Source organism: Furipterus horrens, unplaced genomic scaffold (assembly GCF_987537825.1).
Source record: "Furipterus horrens unplaced genomic scaffold, mFurHor1.1.pri manual_scaffold_1, whole genome shotgun sequence".
Lineage (NCBI taxonomy): Eukaryota > Metazoa > Chordata > Mammalia > Chiroptera > Furipteridae > Furipterus > Furipterus horrens.
The window spans coordinates 115,329,166-115,347,905 of record NW_028327171.1 but is presented as its reverse complement, the minus strand read 5'-3'; the positions used below and the strand labels follow the sequence as shown (position 1 = coordinate 115,347,905).

The 18,740-nt window shown below is 39.0% G+C and overlaps 1 protein-coding gene across 1 annotated transcript; it reads right to left on the bottom strand.

Moving 5' to 3' along the window:
* Window positions 1–309: 309 nt before the first annotated feature.
* On the bottom strand, window positions 310–12,917 carry POLR2D (RNA polymerase II subunit D). Its single transcript, XM_090278922.1, has 4 exons — window positions 12,770–12,917; window positions 7,174–7,354; window positions 2,263–2,358; window positions 310–845 (listed from the first exon to the last, which is right to left on the bottom strand). Exons 1-4 carry the CDS (start codon window positions 12,840–12,842, stop codon window positions 767–769), a joined length of 429 nt encoding a protein of 142 aa, XP_090135048.1. The 5' UTR covers window positions 12,843–12,917; the 3' UTR covers window positions 310–766.
* Window positions 12,918–18,740: the final 5,823 nt, after the last annotated feature.

Below are 18,740 nucleotides of genomic sequence, written 5' to 3'. Positions count from 1 at the left end.
CATAAAAGAAGACTTCAAAGTGTTCAGACCTTCACGTTTGCCCTATGAAGGAAAAAAATCTTAATTTGGGAGTGACAAAGTACTTTAGGATCACTTACTACATAACTACATTCTGCAACAGTGCAAGAAAAAAGGCAAAGTACCCATTTACCCCAAGGCTCTAGGCCCCACAATACTTAGCACTTATCCTCAGTTGTGACTGCTTTCCAGTGAGCTTCTTCCCTGTCTCCTGTGTTAAGCACAATAATGCCCAGGCTCTCCACAGTCTACTACCATCCTATTTTCAAGAATTTCAGACAATGATACAGGTATGGTTTGATTCTTCCTTTTGCATTTATTATGCTCAGTAGATGAGCATTTAGATAAGACTGTTGTTCCCCATACCAGTTTTATATGTTGTTGTAGTTTCATAAACTATAAACACATTGAAATCAAAACATAAAATATTAGAAATGAAAAATAACACAGGGCCAAAAACCATGGTATGAGGTAGTCAACAGCACAGTTTATATGCATATCACCGCACCTCACCCTTTCCAGAGGCAAGCTCAGGAAGCCACAAGCAACCACTGCAAGGCCTCTCTGAGATTACATGGTCATCGTGACCTAACAGTTAAGTCTGAAATAGCAGCCCGGACCGAGACCAAGCTGGGTGGTTGTATCCAAAAGCCCAAGTGTCTTTTGTGCAAGTTGGCCCCAAATGCTGGGGGACAGTGGTGCCATGCTGGGGATGTGGTTTCCTAAGTAGTAGAGTGACGTTTGGAGATTAATATTGAAAGCTGCGCTTGGTCTGAATATCATCAAGAATCTGCTGTAGTTCTTCATCTTCAAAACGCCCCTCCAGGCTACAAGGAGAAAATCAAAAAAAGAGTGTGTCTTAGCAAATGACATTCACACTCATTTTTAATGCTTGCCAATATTTGAGCACCAGCTGCCCACCTCTCCATTTACCCCTAGACACTGACACTTTTACCTTTCAACTATATTTATTTCTTGCCTTTCCCTTTAAAAACATTATGAAGTATTTCAAACATATAAAAGGTATAGAAAAAATCTTAACAGTTATCCCTACTTTATTTAGATTTAATGAACATAATAGGAACAAACCAATGACTATGCATACTCCCCCATCCTAACACCTTCACCTCCCTTTCCCAGAAGTAACTATTATCCTACATTTGGTATTTATCATTCCTATACATGTTTTTATAATTACTATATATGTGTAAAATATATCTATAAGCAATATGGAGTTTTTAAACTTTATAAGAAATGGCATCGTACTGTGTGTCTTTCTGCAATTTTTTTTTGCTGAAAATTCATTCCAGCTTTTATTGACATTATTCCATGCTGTTCTAGTTCATTAATTTTTTCACCACTATATAATCAACACTGTATGACTATATAATGATTTATTTGTCCAGTCTCTTGTTGATTGACAGATTGTTATCATGTTTTTGCTATCACTAACAATGCAGCAATAGACACTGGAATATGTGTTTCCTTTTAAAGTATATGACTGGGCCCTGGCTGGCATGGCTCAGTTGGTTGGGTGTTGTCCCACAAAGCAAAAGGTTGCTGGTTCAATTCCTGGTCAGGGTTGTGGGCCTGGTCCCAGGCAAGCAACTGATCCATGTTTCTCTCACATCAATGTTTCCCTCCCTTTCTATCTACCTTCCCCTCTCTCTAAAAATAAATTTAAAAAAAAGAAAAAAAAGTATATGAGTCCTGGCTGATGTGGCTCAGTAGATTGAGTGCCAGCCTGCGAACCAAAAGGTTGCCAGTTCAATTCTCAGTCAGGGCACATGCCTGGGTTGCAGGCCAGGTCCCCAACTGGGGGCGTGTGAGAGGCAACTGACTGATGTTGCTCCCACACATCATGTTTCTCTCCTTTTCTTTGAAAATAAATAAAATCTTTAGGAAAAAAAAAAAGTATATGAGTGGCTCCAGAGCATGTATCCAGGAGGAAATTTGGGGGTCATTTGGGCATATTCATCTTTAACTTTATTAGATGTAGCAAAGTTGCTCTCTAAAGTGACTATACTAATTTGCAAACTATCATGAGTGTATGAGCTTTAGCTGTTCCACATTTTTGGTTAACAGTTGGTATGCTACAAAATCATCATTCTCACACTGTTAAAAAATGCCCCCATTCAATGTTTTATCTATCCTGATTTTAAATGCACACACTTTTTAGACATAGTAAGTTTACTTGTAGGAATATATCCAATACACATAGAACTTATCATAACCCATACTAACCTTGGGATCAGAGCCTTGGATTCCTCAGCAGTCTCTGGACAAAGATTGGCCAAACAGGCCAACTCAAACTTATGAAGCTTCTTCTGAAGCAACAGGCTGATCATTAGGAAGAAAATCAAAACAAAAGAAAACAAAAATCAAAGAATTTATGAATAGGAAAAGTGAGATCAAATGTAGCAAGGAAGAGAAAAAGTAAAGAAAGCAATTTGTAATCTTTCTATTATGGTTAGGGCTGTTGTAAAATCCCCCTTTCAAATCACTTCCTGTTCCTATTCCTGGAGAATGGAAGTTACAACAAAATCGGGCAGAGACGACCAACGTGAAGAGAGCACTTTAGGCAGAGAAGCCCTGCTCCTATAACTTCTGAAAAACCACAATATGCCTCAAGGACTATACTACAACCTTTCTCCCAGGAATTTATTTTGTTATTCTCTGCTCTTTCTAACACTCTTCCTTGATTCCTTTGTATTAATGTTATGTAAAACACATAATATTAGACGTGTCCAATCTATTAGGTATTTAACTTGGAGGAATTCTTTTAAATTTATTTTATAAATAAATAAATAAATAAAGGCATACTTTCCTTTGTACAGATAAATGTGTAAACTGCACCTTATTTTAAATGCCAAACTGTATAAAAGAACAATGTCAATGCAAATCATATCTTGGATTTACAACCCCTCTACCTCTTAAAATAGAGCTCATCAGGGTAAATGTGGTTTCAGAGAAAACTTTAATTATCTATTTAGAAATAACACTTACTGTATTTATCACTTTATTACCAGCATATTTGTTACTGTACAAAATTTAGAAAATGCAGAAATGTCCAAAAAAAAAAAACAAAAACTACCCATATTACCAACTAAACATCTTGGTATATCATTCTAAATATTTTTCTATGTTTTAGAATATAAGCTCACACATTGTTTTGTAACTTTGTCACTTAAAGCTATATTATTTTGTAAAGAAAATACAGTAAACTTAGTTAGATGGGAAAATGTTCACAATGTTGTAAATTGAGCACATGCTCATTTACAAACAATACCAAAAAGTTATCAATAAGGTGAAGAGAACCTGAAATCCAACAGAAATAACCTGTGTTAAGATTTTCATGGAGATCCCCTACCCTTCATCTATTTATATATTTTTAAAACAAATGGAATCAAAACAAATGTTATTCTAAAACTGGCCATTTTTCACTCAACAGTACAGTAACTGTTTCCCATGTTAGTACACACATAACTACCTTGAGCAGCACATTCCGCTGAAGTTGTGCCATAATTTATACATCAAATTTCCTGTTATTGAACATTTCAGTTGTTTCCAATGCGTTTTTTTTTTTTTTTTTTGGTGAAAAGGAAAAGAATTGTCCAGTCTTAGGAAAGTCAGAAACACCGTTTCCCTACTTCCTAGGCACAGTTCAGCTTTACCAGTAGCTGCCAATCACTCAATCTGATTGGGGAGGTCCTTTCTGTGCTGTGGTGCCCTCCAGCTCTCAATGCAGGAGCGCCTGGATTCTCAGCCTCCTTGAAAACTGCCTTCTTCCTGCAAACCACGTGGATCTCTCCTGTTCTCAAAACCGCATGGCAAGAGCCTCTTCTTAAAGCAGCCTGGAGAGACCTGCTCCTCCAAGCCACATGGAGGGAGCCCACGAGAGCCCGAGAGCCCAAGAGGACCAATACTTTTTTTTTAAGAAAGAAGAAAACCGTGCCATTCTTTATTTTTTTTTTAATCAATTTATCTTTTTTTTTTTTTAATTAATTTGTTTATTTTATTTTTAGAGAGAGGGGAAAGGAGAAAGAGAGGGTGAGAAACATCACTGTGTGGTTGCCTCTCACTCGCGCCCCCAACTGGGGACCTGACGTGCAACCTAGTCATGTGCCCTGACTGGGAATCAAACCAGTGATGCTTGGCTCGCAGGCCGACGCTCAATCCACTGAGCCACAGCAGCCAGGGCTTCCAATGCTTTTTGAACATTATTATAAATGCATACTTTTAGTGCAGTTGAGTACTGTGTGTTTTAAAAATAAATTCCTGGAAGTAGAATTATTCAAAGGATATAATTGACTGGAAGGCTTCTGAGAGACTGTGCCCTAAAAGGGCTTTGTCAATATATACTTCTGTCAGCAATAAATGACAGTGCACATTTCCCCTTCTTGTTACACTATGTTTCCTATTCTTTTTAATCTCTTAAAACCTACTTAGCTATTATACCATTTCTTTGATTTCCTTGAAGACCATTATTTCATGTGAATTAGACTGAAATTTGAAATTCTGATATAAATCAAGCCATTAGAGACTAAGTCCGCTTTTACGAGCTGGGTATCATCTAAGCGTATCAACCCTTTCCTAATGTGTTTATACTTATATTTTACACATGGCACTTTATTGTAAAAGGAAAATTTTAAGATATTTATGTAAATTCATTTACTTATCCAACTAATTATTTAGTGCCTTCCATGAGACTGACACAATGATGAATACGACCAAGTCCCTGCCTTCACAAAAGCTTACGTTCAACTAGAGTCAAGCAAATTTCCCCACATTTAAAAGTCATATCAACCAGCCCTGACAAGTGTGGCTCAGTTGGTTGGAGCATCATCCCACAAAGTGGAAGATCTCCAGTTCGATTCCTGGTCAGGGCATATGCCTAGGTTGCGGTTCAGTCCCCAGTCTGGGCACTTTGAAAGACAACCAATTGATGTTTCTCTCTCACATCAATATTTCTCTCCCTTTCTAAAAATAAATAAATATGGGGAGAGGGAGAGAAGTGGGGTAAGCTGGGGAAGGGTTTAGTAAAGGAACTAGTATAAATAACCCATGGACATGTACGAGGTAGGAAATGACTGTAGGAGAAGGGGTGAGCTGGGTCATGGGGAGCAATGGGAGAAAAAGTGGGACAACTATAATAGAAAAACAATAAATAAATCAAAAATTTTAAAAAAATAAAATGTTTTAAGAAAAAAAATAGTCTTGCTAGTCATAGCCAGTATAATATATACATTCACTCATATTATCACACAGCACTTTCATGCATTATAATTTACATTGAAGTTCTTAATTTCTTAGAAATTTATTTTGGTGAAATATAGAATTCAAAGTTTGTTGTAAAATATTTCCTAACTAATTTACAGTGCCTTCTTTACCATATATTAAACTCGTATGAAATATAATACATTTGTATTTGAATCTGTTTCTGAATTTTCTATTCTGTTACAATGATCTGTCTTTTCTTATGCCAGTGTCACTATTTTAATTACTGACACTTTTAAATGTATTTTAACATCTTGTAGGGCAAATTCCCCTTCATTTTTCTTTTAAAAAATTTTTGACAGTTCTTACAAATTTAAGATTTTATTCAGTGCCTCTCCCAATTCCCTCAAGGATTTAGAATGGCAAATGTATACATTAATTTGGGATGAACTGACATTTTTACAGCATCAAGACCTTTCATTCATGAATGTATAAGTCTACCTCACTCATTCAAGTCATCTTTTAGGCCAAACAGTCTGTAGTTTTGTATGGAAGCTCCCCGTACAGTTCCTTCCAAACTTTTCTTCCTACATACATACACAGTTTTCAGAACAAACTATACTTCATATATATAGTTTTATCATCTTCATTTTCTGCACATTTTACAGGAACATCTCTTTTTTCTTTTAATAGTCTATTATTTTATTTTTTCCATTATCACTTATCCCCCTTATACCCTCTTCCACCTCCATATACTCCGTGAACATCTTTTCATTTCATTTTCTATTATAAGTTTTAATGACTGCATAGTAGTCCATCAGATGGATTTATCACAATGTATTTAATTAATGTTGAATGTTTCAGTTTTTATACCTTTGGCTATTATAAACAGTTCTCTGAAGACTATGACATACATCTTTTGTCCATCTGCTTTTCCTTAGGATAGTACTTCTCAAAACATTTTCACCAAAGTAGGACAAACAAGTACCTCTAGGTTTGAGCGCAAAGGCTCGAACAACTTTCTGCAACTGCAAGGTTTTAAGTCTCATGGTTTAATTCAAAAACTCATATATATTTTTTGTTTTAGTCCACAATATGCTTGTATCTGTTTGCTTTAATGTAGAAATGTTTTAAATCAACTACTATCCATTAAAACTGATACTTCAGGAACATGTGCCACTCTTCCTGTGGCCTCCAATATGCCCCAGCACATCATTGTTTCCCAGGGCATATCCAACCCAATTTGAGAAGCGCTGTCTTAGGAAAAAGTGCTAAAAGCTGGCTACTTTTTGATAAAGATAAAGTCAAGTTTCAGAAAAAATGCTCATTTACATTTATTCATTTACAAAAATCTATAAAACATTTCAGATGAATAATAAATAAGCACACTTCATTAAAAAAAAACAACACCATGATTTTTGTTTTTCTAGGCGAATATATATAAATGCACAAAAAAAGATCTGAAGAGCTAACAATAAACTACTAAAAGTCATTACTCTGCAGGGAGATGACGGGGATATGGGGTATGGGAGGTGGCAAAAGAGGATTTTGCTCTTATAAGCAATTTTTAAATTTTGACAAAGAAATTATTTTGCATACATTAATCCTACAGATAATGTGGGGCAGGGATGGGGGAGGAATGTGACAAAACAGCATTCTACCTGCAGATGTCCAATAGTATGGACTAATAAAAGAACTTTCTTGCCCTGACTGGTGTGGCTCAGTTGGTTGGGCATTGGACTACAAAGTGAAAGGTCCCGGATTGATTCCTGGTCAGGGCACATGCCTGGGTTGCAGGTTCAGTCACCGGTTGGGGTGCATGCGAGAGGCAACCGATTAATGTTTCTCTCCCTCTTTCTCCCTCCCTTTCGATGTCTCTAAAAAATAAAAAATATATAAAAACAAAAAAACAAAAAATCACTTTCTTTTAGCACTCACCTACGGACACTGGCGATGGTCTCTCTGTTTTTGAAACGACTGAAACGAGCTGTGTAGTTGAGAGTTTTCATGAAGACCTCAGAAAGCTCCTGTTCGTCCTCTGCACTCTCATTTTGTTGCTTTCGGTGCTCCAGAAGCATATGAACTTCTGAATTTAAAAGTGTCTCAGCTGTTTCAAACTCTATTTGAGAGAAGCGTAAATGTCAGCTGAAAATATTCCTTCAAAGTCAGTTTCTAAATGTTGATTTTTGCATTTGAGACTTCATATCTGACAATTTTATACCACGAGCTGCAGTGGAGTTCATGATACGAAAAAGCTCACTTGGGCTAGAGTTTCTGATATCAAAGAACCTAACCTAGAGTGCGATTAAATGACACATCATTGCCCTGACCTGTGTGGCTCAGGTGGCTGGGTGCTGTCCCACAAAAGGCTGCCAGTTCAATCCCTGGTCAGGGCACATGCCTGGGTTGTGGGTTTGGTCCCAGTCAGGGTGCATATGAGAAGCAACCGATGGATGGCTCTCCCTCTCTACCTCCCTTCCCCTCTCTCTAAAAATAAAGAAATAAAATCTTTAAAAAAAAACAAAAAAGCACCATTATACTAAGTAGGCCAGTTACTGGTTTCAAAATGGGGAACGACGAACAATTATTCCTCTCTAGATTGCATAAGCTCATCATCTTTCTATTTCATAATACTAATATTACACTCTCAATTTTTTACTTTAAAAAAATTTAAGTATAGTTGGTATACAATATTGTATGTTATATTAGTTTCAGGTGTACAATATAGTGATTGGACATTTTTATACCTTACAGTGTGATTACCTTACCAATGCTAGTAATCATCTGTCACTACGCAAATCTATCACTACATTGTTGACTATATTCCCTTTCCCCTTTTCACCCATCCCTCATCCACCTCCCTTGTGGTAACCACCCTTTAGTCTCTGTTTCTATTGAGTCTGGTTTTGTTTGGTTTGGTTTTTTTAGATTCCACAATTAAGTGAAACTATACGGTATCTAACTTACTTCACCTATCAATACCCTCTAGGTCCACCCATGTCACAAATGGCAAGATCTCATTATTTTTATGGCTGAGTAATATTCCATCGTATATACATATCACTTCTTCCTTATCCATTTATCTACTGATGGACACATAGGTTGCTTCCATAGTTTGGCTATTGTATATAAAGCTGCAATGAACACAGGAGTGCATATATCTTTTCAAATTAGTGTTTTTGCTTTCTTTAGGTAAATTCACAGAAGCGGAATTGCTGGATCTATTTTTAGTTTTTTGAGGAATCTCCATGCTGTTTTCCACAGTGGCTGCCCCAATTTGTAATCCCACCAACAGTGCATGAGGATCCCCCTTTCTCCACATCCTCATCAACACTGGTTATTTGTTGATTTATTGATGATGGCCATTCTGACAGGTGAGAGGTGGTTATCTCATTGTGGTTTTGATTTGCATTTCCCTGATGATTAGTGATGCTGAGTATCTTTTCATGTTTGTTTGCCATCTTATGTCTTGAGAAATGTCTTTCTCCCCATTTTTAAAAGTATATGTGCTATACTTACCTGGCAGGGGAGATACCGTGATCAAAAAGTCTATGTGCTGCAAAAGCGTGCACTGTCTGGTCATTTTTTTGATAGGGTCATTTTTTACTTATTGAGCTGTATGTGTTCCCTATATATTTTGGCTATCAGCCCTTTATCAGATATATGATTTGTGAATAAACTCTCATTTTTAAGAATTATTATGTTAGGTAGGGCCAAGTATTTGGAAGCACACATTAATAATGTACCCTAAATTCTATTTTTGTACCTGCACAAATCTATTCACCCAGGTCACCACCTACTATATAATAGGAATTGAGCTCGCAGCTAAACACCCATTCCCTCTAGATTTCATAGTCAATGGCAGTCTGTCAACTAAACCTAACTGAAATATTTACCATGACACAAATCTCTTGCCCTTGATACTCATTCAAAATAATTCTGTTGACCAGTAAGCAATATAAGCAATCTTAAAAACTAAGTTTAAAAGAGAAGAAGAAAACTTTGCCTCCTTTCCATAATACATGGCAACCTTTTGCTCAATTTTCAGGACGACATTGTTAAAATGCTATTATGTCCTTTGGAAGATCATTATTTCTCTCACATTAGGAATGTATGTTCCTAATATTTATTATAAAGATTTAGAGCGGGCTTTTGTCTGCTTTTCCCTTATCAGTGAGTTCCCCCAGAGTAGAAACCATCCACAGACATGAGGTCACATTTATAATGCCACAGTGATGAAGAGGTAGCAATTTTAAGAAAAATCCAGTTACTTGCAATTTAGCATTTACATGTGACACAGGTCCGTTTACTATTGGGGAAATCATGAATACCTCCATCAGATTAATGCCTTCCATTTCTTGGGCCAGGTGATAGTAACTTCACTCTCCTTTCACGAGAGAGAGAGAGAGAGAGAGAGAGAGAGAGAGAGAGAGAGAGTTTGGAGGGGGGCTGTCAAAAGGAAACTTTTCATTTGAAGGGTTTTCATTGCTACTGAATAATAGGCAAGCCAAAGCTATTTTCTACCTGAGGGAAGCATAGTTTGAGGGAAGAGCCTCAGAGTTAATTCCAGTCCAAACCTCTGAGGTAGTGTACAGGTGAAGAAACTGTTGCCTCAGAACAATGAGTGGAGAATACATTAACTATCAGGAAGTATGACACCAAGTCTACAGTAGCAGCTAAACAGGGTCAGTCTCAGCTTCTAGGCTGTAGCATTAATGCAACCTTAGAAAATTAAAATTAAAAGGCTAAACAAGAGTTACTGATCATCACGTCCAAGTTTGTTACAGTTTTAAGGTTTCTGGAAAATCAACCAAAGTTAGAAATGCCTCCCTTTCTGCACTAAACAAATTCCAGGAGACTAATCGAATCACCTGTCCCTACTCTTCACTGAGGGCAATGCCTCACCCTTTTCAGCTAATTAAAGGTCAAGGCAGTCAAATTGTGACTTGGGGAACCTAGCAGAGGGGTGACTGAGACCTACCACAGAGGCATTTCCAGGTTATGAAATCAATAAATGGGGAGAGAAGAGGTGGTTCAAACACTTCTTTATAACTATGGAAAGTCAGGACGGAGACCTCCACCTACAGTTAACCACAGCAAACCATTTTTAGGTGAAGTCTCTCACACTCCAACACACACTATACATAATTTATTCGGAAAACAAAAGGAAATAGATCAGGGGATCTACATGTTATTACCCCTCTCTGCAGATATTTTAAGAGCAATAGCCACAATTCGCTAATCCCTGTTCCTGTAAGAAGGAAAATAATTCCTTGGCCAGTACTTCATCTGGGAATTTCCTTGGGGATCCTTCATTGCAACCATCAGTATTTTATGATAAGGGTGGCAATTTCAGATGGTCTTCTTATACTGAACATTTTTCTCTCTAGTACAAAAATAGGGGATTTCTTTAGCTGAGGGAGGGACTGATTTGGATTACAATCCTTTTTTAGAAAAAAAGTCTTACTTTCTAATTTCTTTAACAGAGTTGCTGTTAATTATATCACATAAAGAGCAAATTTAATTTGTGGGTAAATGTTTTTGAAAACTACCACTCAAGTACTCAGAAGCTGCCCTGACTGGGCGTCTCAATTGGTTGGAGCATCAACCCATTCACTGAAAAGGTTGCAGCGTTCAATTCCTGGTCAGGACACATAACTAGGTTGTGGGTTCGAGCCCCAGTCACAGCATGTATGAGAGGCAACCTATCCCTCCCTCTCTCTCAATGAACAGATCCTCAGATGAGGATTTAAAAAAAAAAAAGGTGTTCTCACCCAATATGTATGTACGCATTTCTTTAAAAAACAAAAAAATGTACTCAGCAGCTTTCAGTCATCTCTTTCATTCTTTCTGTCCTACAATTAATTTCATACATTTGTTTATTTTCCATCCTATGGCAAGGGCTTTTCTTATCTTTTAAGTACTTAATGTTGTTTCTGTATATCTACATATATTCTAAAATACATAAATTTTATATATGCCTATCTCAGATGAGAAGTTAGATTAACAGACTGATAGGATCTAAGATCTAATTATACCACATTCAATACAATTTTCATGTGTACCAGATGCTACCTGATCTTATCAAACAAGTGCTTCCAGGGTGTTAAAAAAAAACCCATTAAATAAAAAGTACCTGGACAAAACCCAAATAAAAAATCGGCTTAATTTATCATGAAATTAAGGAAACCATCTCCTTCTTAGTTATTATTTTTAAAAGGAAACAAATGTATATTGTCATTATGCAAAAAAGAAATTTTGTGAAGCTATCCTATGGAAATAATTGCATTTGAGTCTATGAAATAAAAAACTGTAAGCAACCTGTCTTATCAATAGATAACTAGTATTACAGAACAACCATTAAGTACTATCTGGCCCCTTAAAATAGGACAGTTCTATACAATATACTGTCAAAACTTTTAAAAGCTGTATGATTTCTACAGCATAATTCCATTTTGCAAAAAAAAAAAAAAGTATACGTGTATATTTATAAGTAGCATAAAATTAATTTGGAAGAACAAGCACTAACCTGTTTACAGTAGGTTCCTTCGGGAGAAAGGGTGTGGCGTTTCACTTTTTATTGTAAAAAAATGACTATGATTTTTGAATCAGGAGGGTACAGTATTGTTAGTTTCCCCGCATTTACTTTGTTTTTCAGTACCTACAAGATATATTTTAAAATCTTAACCTTCCTCTTTTTGGTTTCTAAATTACAAATAAAGGACATCACACTGCACAGAGGAAGTTCCCTGATAGCAAATGTGCTTCACATGCTACCAATGACAAAGATTCTCTTTGGCCAAACATAGCCAGAGTCCTCTGAGCCTCTTCCTGACTAGGCCTCAACTCTGGCCCACAAAGGCTTGAATGAAACTGACATGATTTCTAACAATTCACGGCTGCATCCCAAGGATGACCCTAGCTCCTTCAAAGCGCTTACCTATGAAAATTAAGAGCTGCCAAAATAATTTACTGTTTGTTCCAGCCAACAGAAGGCGGGTTGTGAGAGGGTAGGAGCCTAATTTCACAAGCTCCTGCTGATAAACCCAAACGGATTTCAAATGGACCACCCACCCTCCCAATTTTTGTAACTTTCATTTCCCTGTCCCGACTAAGTACCCGCTCACCGCCCCTCCATATTCCTTCCTTCTGCTTTTAAAACGCAGTCACCTCTATACAAATAGAAGTTAAGTTCAGTCCATGTTGGGCTCTCCTCCCTAATAATGTTATTGCTGGTTAAAATCTGTCCTACTTTAACTAGTATCGGCTTTATTTATCTCTGACACGTCTCTTCAGCACTCAGCAGTGTATCAGAGAAAATAAACTACCGAAACAGGCAGCCGGAGCTGCCCACGGCCAGTGTGGACCCAGGCACCCTTCCTCCAGGCACCAGGCCAGGCGCTCGGCACTCACAAGACTGCAGGCCCCTCCTCGCGCGCCTGCGACTCGCCGGGCTTCGGACCAGGCTCGGGGCAGAACAGGCCTGCAGCGACCACGCCAAACGGCGGTACGGTCGGTCAGCCCCAGGGCCCACCTTTCGGAAAGATGAGCTGTGAGGCGTCCTCCTCTACGTCGCCACAGCGCAGATCGCTGCCGCCTGACGCCATTGCCGCGCAGCACGCCGACACCTCCACCGCCGGAGAAGATTCGTGGGGCCTCCTGCCTGGGCCACGGAAGGGGCGTGACCCGAGGCGGGGCAGCGGCAGGGTGGGCGGAGCCGGGAAGGCTGAGGTCCCGGACTTGGGTAACGGTGACATTTTTCTTCTCCACTCCGTCCTCCGCCGCGAAGCCCGGGGGTTGCTCACTTGGCCTCCCTGCGCTCCAGCTTTCCCACCTGTCGAGTGTTGGTAAGGACTAGATGAAACGCGGCAGTGCGCCAGCTGGCCCAAGGAGCTCCGGGTGGTGGAAAACTGGGTAGGTGACTCCGAAAACATAGTGGAATTTGTTTCAGTGCCTTACGCATTTACAATTCTCGATTGCTTTGTAGTGGATTCTTCTCCTTCTTCTCCTCCGTCTTCTAATTTTTATGAGTTTATTTAAACCAAAATGGCGATATGCTTGAAAGCAAGATCTCTAAATGCTCCTAGTGGATTATTCTGATACTCCTGAGCATGTGGGCAGTGATATTGAGAAGTCTAACATCTCTTGAAACATTTGGCTGATTCACAGAAAAGTAAGCAAATGAAAAATGATGCTATTTTCAACTTCAGAGAAAAGAAGGTCATACAATAAAGGACATAGTTATAGTACACAACTTGACGCATTAGCGAACATTGTTAGGTATCATGTTAACTCTGTTAACAAAACATGAATTACCAGATGAGAATATGTGCATTATATTTCTTTGTTTTATAAATATTTTATAAAATTATTTTGCTTTGAATCTATCTCCAGAAGAAATGTGTTGGGTATGTTGACAGAAGAACTTCCAGCCTAAGAAAAAACCTTGTAAGACTTTATTTGATCCAAGCTGACAACTGCCAGGAAGCGAAATCTCCAGATTGAGAAAATTCTCCAGAGAATGGGAGTTTTGCAGCTTATTTTACATATTAGAATCAAAGAAGGAGACATAAGTAGGGTTACATGAAATCCATTAGTGATAGATTTAAAGGAGTAGGATTGGATAAAAAGTAAGGAGAGCCCTAGCTGCTGTGGCTCAGTGGATTGAGCATCGGTCTGCGAGCCAAGTGTCGCTGGTTTGATTCCCAGTCAGGGCACATGACTAGGTTGCACATCAGGTCCCCAGTTGGAGGCGCAAGTGAGAGGCAACCACACAGTGATGTTTCTCTTCCTCTCTTTCTCCTTTCCCCTCTCTCTAAAAATAAATAAATAGATAAACAAATAAATAAATAACTTTAAAAATAAAAATAAATTGCCTAACTAAAAGCTAGTCAGGGCAAGTAGTCAAAAAAAAAAAAAAAAAAAAAAAGGAGAGACACATACTTCTTCTACATGGGTGGACCCACCAAGGTAAAAAACATTTACAGTTCATAGAGATGGTATGTGGGCTACAACACAAAAATGAGGGGTTCTGTGGTTTCTTGCTCTGGTGCCGTGGGTATGCCTTGAAGGATCTAGAAAAGAAAATATGACATTTCAAAGCTATGTTTTCTTAGATGCACAAAGACAGTAGACAATTTCAAAGGTAAAGATTGACCTTTGTCTAGGAAGCTACAGGCCTAGGACGTGACTATGCACCATGACCTGTTTTTAGTTAGGAGTTTTTATCTTCAGACTATATTGTGTGGTTACTTTCAGTCTCAAAGTTTGTAAGGCCTGCTCTATGGATCTCCCCTGAGCTTGTCAGGCTTAATATGAGGCCCCTTTTTGGTCCACAGGTAAAATAATAGCAGGTTATATAGTACTGGAAGAGTTTATTACTGTTTCAAAGTGCTTTCCTACACAGTTTATTAGAGCTTGAGAACAGACGTACTGATGAGGAGTCCCGGGACATGCAGTAGCTGTGTCTGGGAAATGGGCCTGCAACTCAGTGTAGACCTCTTTCTTCCATCTATCCATACAACAGGCCTTTACAGAGCAACTGCTACTTACTCTACAGTTGGTACCTTCTGCACACACAGCCATTGATCAAGACAATATATGAGAGGAGAATGACAAATAATACATGTAGCGACGTTTCACAGCTTGGTTTGCCCACAACATTTTCATTTAGGAAACAATTGTAAATATTTACGTGCAGTGCTCTAGGGTTAAAAAAGACAGTCATCTATCCCTTCTTACTGGGAGCTCACCAAGAGTAGTTGATGCTAGATCTGGACTTATTTTCCATAATAGAAGACAGAAAGTGGCAAGTGGTATGAAAGAAAGTCAAAGAAAGTCCTATAGAAGAATACAGAGAGCAAGAAGTCACTTCTGGTCCAGGGTAGGTGAGTCACAAGAGGATCTGGGAGTAGGGGCTGGCACTGCTCCTCAACATGTAGTCAGAGATGTGGGAGGGGTAACATGAAAAAATCATCCAGATACATAGCAGAATATTTATTAAGGTAAATTCATATTTCAACTTCTTTAAATGTTACAGTAACATGGAACAATGTTATAATACATTTACATTAAAGTTGCTCTATCATTTTTTCAATCAAAAGAATAATTTCCACCTTTTTATAACCTTTTAGAGTACATCTCACAGAATCCTTTGTGGACTGAATCACTCATGTTTTCTACTTGGACCCAGGTGTCCTGCCTCTAAAACAGAATAACATTTCCCAGTTTTCCATATTCTTGAGGTTAATGTACAGAAGAACCTCCAATTTCTCTCATAAATTAAAGCAATCTTTGGCACCTGCTGTTGGAGGTATGCTGGTGAGTGCTATAAAAAAAACCCTCTCCCTTTTGCTATTAATACAAAGGAATGGGTTTGTCAGGTGGTTGTGTGATTCTGCAAACTGTCCTTGACTTCCAGGTACAAAAACCTCCAGAAGGATGTTCTTGGAGTTCTGGACTTGGATTCTAAGCCCTTTCTGCCTGTGGCAATGTCCATCCACCTCATTGGGCTGTGCTGGCAACTGTGGTTTGGCTCTGAGAACTTCTTGTTTTTTGTTTGAGAGGGGAACGGTGGAGGAAAGAGAAAGAGGGAGAGACACATCAATATGAAAAAGATCAATCGGCTGCCCCTCACATGAGCCCCAACCGGGGACAGAACCCACAACTCAGGCCAAAAGGAATTGGGAATCAACCGGTGACCTTTTGCTTTAAGGGATGACATCCAACAAACTGATGAGCTGCACCGGTCAGGGCATGAGAACTCTTCTTGAGGCGAATCTGAGGTTCAGTACCCATCTCTCAGAAAGCCTATCCTGAATTTAGGGGCTGAGCACACCAATTATGCCACTTCTCTTCTATGCCTATAGCTCTGGAGGGTTCACACTTGGCCCTGCAGCTCCCATCTACACCTAGCACTGGATGACTGTGGATAGTCACAGCCATCCAGCCATCACAGCTTGTGCTGGGGCCTGGGCAAAGCATCTTCAACAAGCTGACTTAGAGATTCATACTGCTGTCACAAAGCAGGAACTTCAGCTTAAGAGTAATAGCTACTTGTCTGGATCATAAATCGTCATCGTCGGCAGCCGTCCGTCTCGAGAGACGATGGTATAGCTTCTTAAGAGTCTATCTGCACCGCCGAGAATGGTTGTGCAGTCCGACTCGGGAGTGACACGGTATCTGTCTCCTCCCGTGTTGAATCGACATCTTACGATGACGCTGGAGTGTCCTCTCCAGTGAAGCTGAAGCTACAGAGCCTGGGCAGGGTGATATGGACGGTCTGCTGTTGCCCATGCAGCAGACCCCGCCTCTCTTCGCAGCTGAAGGGTCCAAGGGAAAGACGGAGTCAATACAGCTTGGCTTCAGGTGCGCCGCAGGAGTTGCCGGTGTTGACTGCAACGTCAAACCGCCTTAGGGACTCCGGCTCCGGATTTTCTGTCGGGGTTTACTCCCTTAGCCTTTCCCCTGAAGAGGTATGCCACAAGGCAGCGGAGGTTTTTTGGAGTCAGAGTTTTCCTTCTCTGATGTGCCCTGACTGGAAGATCGAACCAGCGACACTTAGCTCGCGGGCCGACGCTCAATCCACTGAGCCAAACCAGCCAGGGCTGGGATCATAAATAACAGTCACGATTTGATCTCAGGCCTGATTGCCAGCCTGTGAAGGCTTCAGTGTCAGCACCCTGGGGTGCTTTTGGTTGGGGACCAGAATGGCCATACTGGGGTAGGGGATTGACTGACTGGGTAAACTTGAGACCTCTTGTTTTGTTCCCCTTATCAAGTTACATTCTGAAATTGGAGGGGTCACTTGTTTTTCAGTTTGCTGTTCACATACATAGAAACAGACTGAGCAGCAGGAAGACAGAGACCCTAGAATCTTTGTTGGAGCTTCATTTTAGAATAAGGAAAGACTCAGAGAGAATGGGACTTGCATTTTGTTCCTCAGGATGCTAATACGGGTTCTTTGTACAGTACTGGTTTGAGTCAAGTCCTTCAACTAGCTCAATGAATAAAATATTATTTCAAAGCCAGATATTTAAGCCAAGGTCACAGACCCTGTTATTAATCTGGAAACAGCTGAAAGCACTTCCCCAGTCCCTCCAGAATTAGCCCCACTGATCTCTAACCAGATGACTTAGTTCACATTTTAGACAATAGGGATGTTAATATGGCAAATTTTGTTAGTGTACCACCAACACCAAGCCCCACCCAAAACAGTTACATTGAATTCTATGTTGTTTAAGGTAACATGGAATATTAAACTGTAGAACCATACTTTCTCTTGAAGAAACAATTCCTCTCACACCTCAAATTACCAAACTGTATGTTTAATCAGTTGCTTGTAGTTTATTTCCAAAAATATTATCTAACCCAGATATCTAACATGTTGGCCATATGCTTATGAGTTCTTCTAAGTGTTAAAGGCCTCAGAACGGGTATCTTAAGAAAAAAAAATTACATCCTTGTAAAAATTTAACTGAAGACTGACAATCACAGAATATGGATGCTTGTATTTGAAAAACTACTTGTCATTTTCTCCATACACATCTCATCCTTTCTGGGCCATCCAAGAACAATAAATATTTTCCTTTAGGACAGAACACACCATTGTCTCAGGGTCTTCACTTGGATTAATGTCACCAGATGATATCTTACAGTTTGAGCATTTCTTCTCTCTTATAAAAAGTTCTTAACTTTATGGGCAAGGTCAGTTTCAATGGAAAGCTAATGAGATTTATGAACCTTCTTCCGAAGTCCAAACTTTAAAGGGTTCATGAACCCTGGTTCAGGAAACTTGGCTCTAAAAAACCAGTAGCACTGCTAACAGCCACAAAAAAATATACAAGTGCATGGTTATTGGAAGTCATTACCACCACACGAATTATGCAGCCTGACTGAACACTGTATAGTTTAGCTGTCTTCAAAAATAAGATGACTGTTACAAGAAGAAAAAAAAAAGGCCAAAGAACAATTTTTACCCATTATGATTTATTCTCTACAATACTTCATTAAAGAGTTCAATGATTTGCACTCAGCAGTTATATATCCAAGAGGCAACCAAGTGTAATATGAAGAATTGGTCTGAAGTCCTTGCACTTGAAGGCCTTACAGTTTCTTGCTTTAGGGAAATAAGGATGGATAGTAACAAAAAAACAAAAAACACCCACAAGCTCCCTAAGCTCCAGAATCTCAAAAGAAAATTACATCGTTAGTGAAATTGTAGGTGTTACATGGAAAACAGATTTTGTGCAAATATTAACACCTAGCACTTTTGTATAATAAACAATAAAATGTCTCAATTACAAACCTTTCATGTTGAAAGGGACTCTAACTAACATCAACTGCTTTAATATTAATTATGAAGTAAAAAAGTTTAAGAAACTCACAGTGGAAACAAGCCAACACCGACAAACTCTAGTGATCAAGGACATTCTCCTTTAATGTAAAACAAACATAATTCATAATTACAAAGAGAATGTCCTAGCTGTGGGTATTATGAGACAAGC

Bases quoted from the DNA above. Each gene is read 5' to 3' on its own strand.
- POLR2D (XM_090278922.1), bottom strand. From the start codon at position 12,842: ATGGCGTCAGGCGGCAGCGATCTGCGCTGTGGCGACGTAGAGGAGGAC. The intron at 7,355-12,769 runs GTGGGCCCTGGG...TCTCTCAAATAG, and splicing joins ACAGCTCATCTTTCCGAAAG to AGTTTGAAACAGCTGAGACA. The intron at 2,359-7,173 runs GTGAGTGCTAAA...CCTAATGATCAG, and splicing joins ACCATCGCCAGTGTCCGTAG to CCTGTTGCTTCAGAAGAAGC.